Genomic DNA, 11,933 nt, shown 5'->3' on the forward strand with positions numbered 1-11,933 from the left:
TTCATGCTGGAGCAGTGACAATTATCATTTATCATGATGCATAAAACTACAAACAGGATTTCTTCTTAGTGCCAGTTTATCAGGTAGTAACAATTATGTCCTCTTTGACTCGTTGGATGGAAAAAGAGCTTTATTTGCCAAAAACTGTATGCAGTGTTCCAGATTGGCGCGCAAGTTCAATTCACATCTTTGGACGGAAACATATCTACCGTTGAATCGAGTTTGAGTGATTTATTTCTGAGCCCTAGTCTGGCTTCATTTGCTTTGGAAATGGCAAGAGAATATTTTACTTTATTGAGGAAAACAGTGTTACCATGCTCTTTGCAATTGTGAAATGTTGTTTTACTGTAACTTGAATAGCATTACGGACTTTATTGAATTATTTTGTAAATGATGTTCAGCATCCTGCGGTTCACACGACAGAAGCTCGTTTTCCTCACAGTATCAGCTACTGATGCAATGTTGAGTGAACCGAATGGAAAGAGTTCTGTAATGTTCACTTCATCTTTTTTCATTAAAGAAAAAGAAGAAAAAAATGAGATGATGGTGAGTAAGTGATCGTGTGTCAACGATCCCTTTAATGACTGTTCACTCAACATAACCTGAAATACAAAAGTGCAGCATCTTCAGAGCAGAGAAAGATAGATAAGACTTCATTTTATTAAGCATATGCTAATATTATTGCTTGCTTGTGTACACGAGAGTAGAACAGCTGGAGCTGAAACATGAACCTTTAGTTTGAATACTAGAGGAAACCAAAGGAAGAGGAAGCCAAGCTAATCTGTTTCCTGTAAGATAATAAGAGTCTCATCCAGTGTGCTTCATGTTTACGCACTAAAAAGTACAATCTCATTGTTTCAATTTATTGAACTCGGGAATCAGTTTGCAATCTTCATGTTTTACATAAAACTCTGTATAATATTAGCAAATGCATATTTATTCATTTACAACACGGCCGTGAGGTCTCGCTGTGAGAAGTAGAAGATACAGAAACAGTGATAAAGGCAACAGCAGAACCCCAAACTCAGTCATAGACCGGGGGCCGTCCAGGTGAAGAAGTCGACGCCGCTCAGTTCCTGGGGAGATATTCTTGCTCCACCGGTCCGCTGTAGTTGGGGTTGTACTTGTATCCTTTGGCGTAGCCCAGGTTCTTCATCAGTTTGGTGGGAGCGTTGCGTAGGTGCAGGGGGACGGCTGGTAACGGGCCCCGATGGTTCCTTATACAGGACTTGACATTGTTATAGGCCTTGTACACCTCCACAGACTTGGGCGCTCGGGCCATATAAACTACACACTGCGCCAGAATCACCTAAATCATTCAAGACCAGGTGAAACATCAGCGAGGACCATCGGGGTAATTAATCACAAACAAGTATCTACTCCTTAATGAAATCTGGAGGGAACTTCCCCTGATAACATTTTGGGTTTGTTCATATTTTTATTTTGAAGGAAGACTAACATATATAATGATGAAATAGGAAATGCCACGGATGAATATTTACGGCGTAATTCACTTTTTTTGCATTGTCCGCCAAAGGTGAGCATTCAAAAATGGGAAAAAGCACTTTTGAGATTCTTTTTTTCTTCAAAGTTTACATGTCTGTAACTCAAGAGGATATTTGAATGTCCCTTTAGATAGTGGTTCTTGTATCGGTCACACTTTATTTTAAAGTCCAATTCTCACAACTTCTGCTGCTTGTTAATAGTTTAGTTATTGGGTACGATTAGGGATGTAGAACATGCGCTTTATAAGCTCTAATAAACAGCCAATATGTTAATAATAGGCATGCTAATAAGCAACTAGTCATAATTCATCTCTATACCTAAGTGTTACTATGTTTGGTTTGGTATATCTATTTTTAAGGCCTTGCATGATTCATTTTCAGATATCAGGGTCTCAATATGGCTCCATGGGTACACATTATCGTTGGTCAAAAACCAAATGTAGGTCACTTTGCATTCAGCTGATACTTAGAGGAATGTCAAAATAGAAAGTTTTTGGTTTCTCTTTCTCAAAACAATGTATCAAAATAAATGATGCTCCAGTCTTTCATGTAATTACTCAATTTAAGAACAAAAGGGGTGGGTGGGTGTGTGTGTGTGTGTGTGTGTGTGTGTGTGTGTGTGTGTGTGTGTGTGTGTGTGTGTGTGTGTGTGTGTGTGTGTGTGTGTACCTCACACTCAGGCATGCCGATGAAGTGACAGGCCTGGAAGGCTGATACGGCCTGAGTGAGTGCTGCTGGATCTGCCAGACCTTCAGGAGAGGACACAACACATATAGTGTGTAATACTCTTATAATACACGAATCGTGAAGCTTCTATCGGCTGCGTACCGATATCCTCGCTGGCGAAGCGCACGAGTCTGCGGGCCACATACAGAGGGTCCTCACCACCCTCCAGCATTCGGGCCAGCCAGTAGAGGGCAGCGCTGGGCTCGGAGCCTCTCATAGACTTGTGCAGGGCTGAGATACAGTTATAGTGCTCCTCACCTGCCTCACACACACGTCAGACTTTAGTATAGATATATATAGATATAGTGTGGATGTGATATAGTATGGCACAAGAGCAAAGCGCAATCCATTTTTAAGCATTTAACAAAAAACTTGAATCTTGATGCAAAGTTCACACCAGCATCTTGCAAGAGTTTGCAGTGATAAGAATAGCAGATTGCATTGAGTGTCAGTGAGGATAGAATTACAGTTAACTGTAAATAATCATGTGCATAAAGACAGTATGTAATAAACTTGTCAATGCAAGTGTATATGTGTTGTGTATCCTGTAATTAACAAAGCAAGCAGAAACATAAATATTGCATGTACTGCATGTATTAGTTTCCTGGAATTTATTCCTTTACTTACAAATTTATAGTTTACTGTGGCAAAAAAAGTGCAAATGATTGCAACATATATTTTATGTGCTTGTATATATATATATATATATATATATATATATATATATATATATATATATATATATATATATACAGACGTGGACAAAATTGTTGGTACCCTTTGGTCAATGAAAGAAAAAGTCACAATGGTCACAGAAATAACTGTTATCTGACAAAAGTAATAATAAATAAAAATTCTATAAATGTTAACCAATGAAAGTCAGACATTGTTTTTCAACCATGCTTCAACAGAATTATTTAAAAAAATAAACTCACGAAACAGACCTGGACAAAAATGATGGTACCCCTAGAAAACACTGAAAATAATGTGACCAAAGGGACATGTTAATTCAAGGTGTGTCCACTAATTAGCATCACAGGTGTCTACAACCTTGTAATCAGCCATTGGGCCTATATATATGGCTCCAGGTAATCACTGTGTTGTTTGGTGATATGGTGTGTACCACACTCGACATGGACCAGAGGAAGCAAAGGAAAGAGTTGTCTCAAGAGATCAGAAAGAAAATTATAGACAAGCATGTTAAAGGTAAAGGCTATAAGACCATCTCCAAGCAACTAGATGTTCCTGTGACTACAGTTGCACATATTATTCAGAAGTTTAAGATCCATGGGACTGTAGCCAACCTCCTGGACGTGGCGCAGGAGGAAAATTGATGACAAATCTAAGAGACGGATAATCCGAATGGTAACAAAAGAGCCTAGAAAGACTTCTAAAGAGATTCAAGGTGAACTTCATGCTCAAGGAACATCAGTGTCAGATCGCACCATCCGTCGTTGTTTGAGCCAAAGTGGACTACATGGGAGACGACCAAGGAGGACACCATTGTTGAAAACGAATCATAAAAAGCAAGACTGGAATATGCCAAACTACATGTTGACAAGCCACAAAGCTTCTGGGAGAATGTCCTGTGGACAGATGAGACAAAAATCGAAGTTTTTGCCAAGGCACATCAGCTGTATGTTCACAGACGAAAAAATGAAGCATATCAAGATAAGAACACTGTCCCTACTGTGAAACATGGAGGAGGCTCTGTTATGTTCTGGGGCTGCTTTGCTGCGTCTGGCACAGGGTGTCTTGAATCTGTGCAGGGTACAATGAAATCTCAAGACTATCAAGGAATTCTAGAGAGAAATGTACTAGCCAGTGTCAGAAAGCTTGGTCTCAGTCGCAGGTCATGGGTCTTGCAACAGGACAATGACCCAAAACACACCGCTAAAAACACCCAAGACTTGCTAAGAGGAAAAAATTGGACTATTGTAAAGTGGCCTTCTATGAGCCCTGACCTCAATCCTATTGAGCATCTTTGGAAGGAGCTGAAACATGCAGTCTGGAAAAGGCACCCTTCAAACCGGACACAACTGGAGCAGTTTGCTCATGAGGAGTGGGCCAAAATACCTGCTGAGAGGTGCAGAAGTCTCATTGACAGTTACAGGAAGCGTTTGATTGCAGTGATTGCCTCAAAAGGTTGCGCAACAAAATATTAAGTTAGGGGTACCATCATTTTTGTCCAGGTCTGTTTCATGAGTTTATTTTTTTAATAATTCTGTTGAAGCATGGTTGAAAAACAATGTCTGACTTTCATTGGTTAACATTTATAGAATTTTATTTATTATTACTTTTGTCAGATTAAAGTTATTTCTGTGACCATTGTGACTTTTTCTTTCATTGACCAAAGGGTACCAACAATTTTGTCCACGTCTGTATATCTCATGTCAAAATATATTTTATTAAGCTAAAATTAAAATTAAGCTGCATTCTAATGTACTCTAATTAGTGCGTCCGGACTTGATAAAACAGGTTTGTTAGAGGTGAGACTGGACGGTGACTCACCTGCTTTATCATAGAGGATGTGGGATCTCTGGAGTCCTTCTTTGATGTGCTGCTCAAGCACCGTTATCGGCTGCGGGCCGGAGCCGTGTTCGGCTGAAGCCGTGCGCACCTGAGCGACACACGCCTGAACCGCCAGCTGCAGACCGTTCAGAGCGGCCCGAGCGTCTCCGTCACACAGGTGCGCCACCGTGTCCAGCGCCTTCTGCTCGATACACACCTGAGACCTGAACACACACACACACACACACAGCGCACCCAGCTCAACAAACCAGCTTCACGTGTGTTAAGAATCACGCATTATCAAGAAACGCACGATGCAATTCAAACATATATTCATAATGTATTATTGTATATGCATTCAAGTAAGACGGTACAATAACACCGAAAACAATGGCTTATCTTAGTGTTTTTGTCTTGTTTCTAGTCAAAATATCAGAAAACTTAGATATTTTGACTAGAAATAAGACAAAAACTAAGATAAGACATTTTTGTGTTAATCAAGATTACTTATAAATCACTTAATAATGACAATTTTGCATAAGAATGAACTTTCACGTAAGTACAAATCAAGAAAATGCCAAGGTTTAGTCAAGCTGTGACGTTTCTTTAAATCTTGGCTTTTGTGTATTACATAAGACAAAGACGCATTTTAAAGCACATGTTTGCATGATGTTACGTGGTTTCAAATAGTAGAAAACAACAATTCATATATTAAACGGGGTTGCAGTGCTGGGTAGATTACGTATATAATGGCAGATTACGTTTTATGTACTGTATCCTGGTTACTTTTTAGATTACTTTTAGATTACCTTTCATCGAACTTGCTTTAAACGTCCCATAAACATTCCATATTTATATAAAAAGGCAAAGTAAACATGTTCCATTTTTTGTCGACATCATATAAAATGCATTAAACATTACATCAGGTTTCTCGATCTAGGTTTAGTTTAAGAATAAAAAATAAACGCTAATAATTAATTAAATCAGAAAAATAAAGTATTTAAAAACTAAAAATATTTAATTGTTTATCTAAATGATCGAACCGTGAACAGATACTTCAAGTATAGATTTTAAGTTCAAAGGGTTTGGCTGACAAAAATGTTTGGGAATCCATGCATTAAATGAACAAACTTTAATAAATGTGACATTACACAGGCCTAAATCAAAACACTGTTCTAGTTATGAGCATTATAATTACGAATTACGAGTGCTTGAAATCTAATTACATAACCAGATGATGAAATGTGCAGAATGTGTTCCTTGTACAGTAACCTCGTATGTGTGTAAACATCAGGAGCGTTTTGATTCTCCATCTCATAACCCTTAAAAAAAACCAGGGCATGAAAGAAGGAGCTCCCATCATACCACACTGCAATCTGTTTTATTAATATAAACAGGATTTAGCTTTGCAGAGCCAGATAGAGTGTCACTGGATCATAACACCCCAAATCACAGCAGATCGTTCATGAACTGCTGCGCTGGTTTCTTTTAGAGAGTTATGACATTTCTATCATAAAATATTGGCGGAGGGCAAGAAGAACAGAGTGTGTTGCCAGCGGCGAGTGAAACAGGCACTTTGGGAGACGTTGAGTCTCTGCCCTGAAGTTTAACTGGGGCACAGCTCTCATCTTACACGCATTTATGACAGCTTCCATAAATGAAGGCAAACAATAAATAAAAATCTGCCGTGGCACACTGGGCTACTGCCAACTTGAATGGAGTAAGCTGAACGTTAAAATGGTGTAAATTTATGACGACAGATTCAGGTTTGGTTGAAGATGCTCAGGTTTATAGCCTAGCATGTGGTTTTGTTTAAACACATTTGCATTTTTCCGATAACTTGGCTTGCAACTGAGAACGAGCTGGCGAAAACGATAAATGTGGTCAATGCTTTTGAGGGCGGAAGCTGCTGTTTGGGAACACAGTCGTGTAAGACAGTTAATATACAGAAATACTTACATGCGTGAACAAGATTGTCTCATAGCGCAAAGTCACGTGAATTTTTTGATGCACATGGAGGAATTTACTCGGTAAACGTGTTCCCATCATAGCTTAAACACATTTTTTTTCTAATTGGACAAAAGGTTTATCCTACTCAAAAGTGTGCATAAGTTTTTGATGCACACTTTTATAATTTATGTGCATCTTGGCATTTCCATCCAGTGCTTTTTTTAGTGCAGTATTCCAAAATGTGCATAAAAAAGGGGGATGGAAACACAACTTGTCTTTCTCTGCTAATATCTCTACTTCTAAAATGAAATACTATCACAGTAACATTAACAATTCTTCTAACTCTAACTGCATGCTTTGTAAAACATTTTCCTCCTTCAACTTTATAGCAAAAACATTTGAATGAGCAATGTTCGATCGGCCAGTCTGGTTTCAGAAGTTGACATTCGCCCGAGACGGTCTTGCTTTCAGTTGGAGAAGATTCCAAATCTTCATTACTTATCTTCTGGATCTATCCACTGCTTTTGATATGATTAACCACTAGATCATTTCGTCAACCTTATAGGTAAATGGCATCTGAGGAACCACACACTAGTGGTTTGAGTCTTACCTCTCAGATAGGTCCTTCAAGATATCTTGGACAGGTGAGTTGTCCAAGTCGCAACATCTAACTACTGGGGTGCCTCAGGGCCTTCTTGGACCGATTTTCTTCTCTGTAAACCTATCACCTTCAACTCAGCCTAGCTAACACAGAACTGCCTCATCTCACAAATGTTCATCTAGTTAGAGACATCAACTATAACTCTTTCAAAAATGGACAGAAACCCTGGAGTTGTGACTTCTTTATACTAATTTATAGTAAAATTGTCAGAATTTAAGACTTCATATCAGAAAGAACAGAACACAAAGCTTATTTTGATTCATCGTCGGTGACGTTTTGTTCAAGCACCAGCTGAAAACACCACAGACTGATCTTTTAAGCCCAGTCTTATTTTATTCCCATCAGTAAGTCACAGGCTGAGAAAGCTCATAAAACAATGAGAGCGTTCGGTTCAGCGAAACTCAACACCGTTTGTGTTTACTGCGGACGCTTCCATGGCTCCTGAGGGCCCTAAAACCTGATCTGCAGCTGGTCCAGTCCAGGCCGGGCCGAGGGACAACCGTTTGTCCTACTTACCAATCCAAAACACTAATAAATCATCAAAAAGAGGCAGTGCGGTCAGAGGATGGGCCGTCTCATACCCGCCGTGATAACAAGGGCACGACTGACACTTACTCTGAGCAGACCTCTGAAGCATCCCCGCTCAGCACCTGCAGTCCCAGGAAGTCTACAGCCCGGCGCAGGATCGAGGCCATCGCTTCCACCGACAGACGTTCCAGAACCAGAACCCTGCAGCGGCTCAGAAGAGCACTGTTGACCTGGAAGGACGGGTTCTCTGTGGTGGCGCCGATAAGAGTGATCGTCCCGCACTCCACGTGAGGCAAGAAGGTGTCCTGAGAGCAGAACAGAGACATGGGAGGACAAGAGAAGACACCATACACTCCACAAGAGCAGACATATCAGAGGTAGGTCCGATCTACAATAAAGATGACAACGAACTTTGCGCATCCATTAGGTGCATTTCAGCAAATTGAAATTTCTTCTTTTTCACTTAAATATAAAATATATATTTAATTCATTTCATTTCATTATTAAGCACCGATAAACACAGCAGCAGTCGACTGTAGTGCTGTGCACATAAAAAGAAAACCGGAAAAAAGATATTTAACATGCGTTTTAAAGTAAGAAAATGAGATTTAAATGTAGTTTTAAACTGATATACAATATTTGAATCTTTCACAAATAAATTAAGGTTTGTATTACTGTAGAATTAATTAACCATTCATTCAAACCGAATCGCATTGTGAATCAAATGGCCCTGAATTAACAAAATTCACTGGTGAATAAAATAAAGAAACCTTTGAATCATGAACTGATTCAAAAACACAAATCAAGTACTTGAGAAACAGTACAGATGAACTAGTACATTATTACTCCACTGAAAGCATTAGGTACTACATTTCAATTTTACTTGATTAATAGTACAAAACTTACATCTTTTTTTATTTTATAATTTTATATTGTATATTATATGTAATCCTTCTGCTCAAAATTGCTAAAAAGGCCTGTCAAGACATGAAATATATTAAAATATAATTTTAGGTTACTGATGCTGGACAAAAAAAAATGAAACGATTCAAAATAATATGGAATGACATTTTTATAAAAACGCAGTGATGTAATATGTACGATATCATGCTTTGGAATGTAATGTTATAAAAGTTTTTCAAAATAAAAAATAAATTCCTTAAAAATAGATACTTGAAGACTCACAGGAAATGGACCTTCTTTGCTCATTTATCATGCATTTGACAGATTTAAAGAATATAAATAGAACTGAATAAATAAAGCTTGTTATTTGGTAAATATCTTTTTTTATTTGGTAATTCATCTGGTAAAGTCCACATCTGTGCTGATATGTGAGCTAAAAAGCACGATTATCCCTTGATGCTCATCAAAAGTGGCCTCGTGATGGTCCGATTTGAGTCAAGCATCACTGAATAAAAAGGTTCGTGTATATCCACTGCTGAGTGCTAATTGTCATCTTTCTGTTGGCCTTATTTTCACACGACATGTTTTCTGTCTAATAGTTTCCATCTTTAGAGCTGCAAAGCCACTATGAAGCCACTTTGTGCCGCCCACACACCATAAATTGTTGGAGCAATATCCAACAGTCCAATACACATACTGTATAAGTCCCTCTGTTCGGTGGAAATGTGCTTCAGGTTCTTTGAATCCAAGCTAAATAGGAAAGCATGAGGAGGGAATCCCTGTGGCTGGTCTATTGTCCGCTTTATTTATGAATATAATTATGGATGCATTTAAAGCCCCTGGGGATAAACTGTCCTGACTTAAAGGCATACACAAATAAACACGCTTCCAGAGTGATCCGGTGCCAGCTGTATCTACACCAGGCATCTTACATCATGATCTCCCACCGGCTGTCATACAGTGCTCCCAAAATGCATTCGGAGACACGAGCCAAATGTAAAAAGTGTGAGTCTTTTTTTTAATGATTTTTTTACAAGCCTGTTCTTCTCACATTCACACAAGCGCCAATATAACATCGACTATCAAGATGTTTCACAAACATTGTAGGCTAAAGTACTAAAGCTTTTATGATTCCCATGATGCAGAAAACATGGACAAAATCATGGAATCTAGTAATAAAAACTGAATTTTCTGTAGAATGGCGTGGATTTTTAGTCTTACGCTTAAATCTGTCTCCCTTCAATTCTCTGTGTGAATAAATAGTGCAGGTTTTGCCTATTTTAAGCATGTTTGATGCATGAATAACATCTCCATGTCATATACAATGAAACATAAAGGTCTTTATAGCATCCCATCAAAATAACAGCTTGGTTTAAATTGAATCAATTGTGACCGATATATCATAATGGTACAGCAGGATGCTAATATTAATAATATTAATACAATTATTTCAAATATTTTTAAATTAAAACGGATAAAATTAAGTTTTGTGCATACCTTTGTTTGATATATATAAAAGACAAATTAAATTAATGTTTTATGCCTTAATTTGAGTACCAAAAAGTTCTTGGGCAAGTAAATAAATAAATAGTCGCATTTATTAGGCATTTAATTAATAGATATACTTTTTGAAGATAAAAATGTGTTAAAAAATGTATAAAATTATAAAAATCATATATATATATATATATATATATATATATATATATATATATATATATATATATATATATATATATATATATATAATATAAAAAAAAAGCGAAATGAAACAGACCTCACAGAGCTCTATTGTTCATGGGATTTCCAGTCACTGACCTGCTGGGATTTGTTAAAACGATGTATCTCATCGATGAACAGAATGGTCTTTCTCTTAAAGAGACGGAGCTCGTTCTGGGCCTGTTTGATGACGTCTCGCACGTCGCTGGTGGATGCACTGGTGGCGGAGAGCGTCACGAAGCGTCCCGTGCCTTTCTTCTTAATGGAACTGGCTATAATATGAGCCAAAGTGGTCTGTAAACAACAAACCGAATGAGATGCTGATTTCAATCATGATTGTTTTTAACAACATTTGCTCTGCTCTGCTGTAAATCCCAATGACCACTGGACACAGGAAGGTCTGTTTCTGAATCTGCAAGTCGGCTCTTTTGCATTGTGATGAATCACTAGTACAGGCTTCTAGTCTAAAAAAACAGAGGCTAACCTGGTGAACGTGAAAATAAAGCAATTATTTCACAGGCAAAAAACCCCAATGTTATGTTTCTTTACGCTGCGCAGTTATTTTCACGAGTTGAAGTCATCCTCATTAATGCAGTTCAATAAAGAAAATCACCTCGTCCGGTCTCTTTCTAAACGGCATTCACGTTCACTAAGTGCCCCTCGGGGGCTATTATTCTAGCGTGCACCTGAGCCGTTAACCAGTCACTTTAGAACAGCATGCAACTGAATGAAGACTTCCCGCTATCCGACGACTCCATTATTATCTAATCTGAATAATAATAATCAAATAGGCTCTTACCACCTACAAAGTACAGATCAAATAATCTTCATTGTTAGTTAAAATATCGATGCACGTGCTTATTTGTCATCACTAATAAACACTGTAAAACAGGCAGTATGAGGCGCACGTTCTTAAACACAAGACAATCACTTCTAGCACGCAGGATCTCATCCAAACAAGGAATGGAAAGGTTGCACTGGAGTCAGATAACACCGGCTGGACTATATACAGCAACACACTACTTATTATTCCACAGCGGCTGAATCATATATAGATACATACGCGCATAAAAATGAAGAAAATGCAGAGTGCATAGAAAAGCAATGACGAGCAAAAGTGCAGCATTTTTGAGAAATAATAGGAAATATTTTAATAATAATTGCATATTTTTTGCTCTTGTTAAATGGTGTAAAATGTTAAGTTCACCCCCTAAATAAAATCTAATAATTGTAATGTTAAAACATAAAAAAAATGTTTTGTTTCCTGCAGGTTTGGAAAGACGTTGCCGTGTGAAACTGTACTATAGTATATATATATCCAAGCTATTAAAATAATAATTGTATAGGTCAAAAGAAAATGTGGGGGGAACAAAATCTAAAATCAATAAACAATAAGCATACAGCATAAATGTATTAAACCTAACTAAAAG

General features: G+C 37.9%; 1 protein-coding gene across 1 annotated transcript in view; it reads right to left on the reverse strand.

Annotated features, from left to right (window-relative positions):
- Positions 1–642: 642 nt before the first annotated feature.
- Positions 643–11,933, reverse strand: part of wrnip1 (WRN helicase interacting protein 1) — a 12,696-nt gene continuing 1,405 nt past the window's right edge. Inside the window, 7 exon segments of the mRNA XM_043264150.1 lie at positions 643–1,078; positions 1,081–1,309; positions 2,175–2,254; positions 2,334–2,489; positions 4,743–4,966; positions 7,969–8,186; positions 10,603–10,797. Coding sequence (XP_043120085.1) covers positions 1,029–1,078; positions 1,081–1,309; positions 2,175–2,254; positions 2,334–2,489; positions 4,743–4,966; positions 7,969–8,186; positions 10,603–10,797 — 1,152 coding nt within the window. The 3' untranslated portion in view covers positions 643–1,028.

The sequence above is a fragment of the Puntigrus tetrazona genome, chromosome 2 (genome assembly GCF_018831695.1).
Source record: "Puntigrus tetrazona isolate hp1 chromosome 2, ASM1883169v1, whole genome shotgun sequence".
Classification (NCBI taxonomy): domain Eukaryota; kingdom Metazoa; phylum Chordata; class Actinopteri; order Cypriniformes; family Cyprinidae; genus Puntigrus; species Puntigrus tetrazona.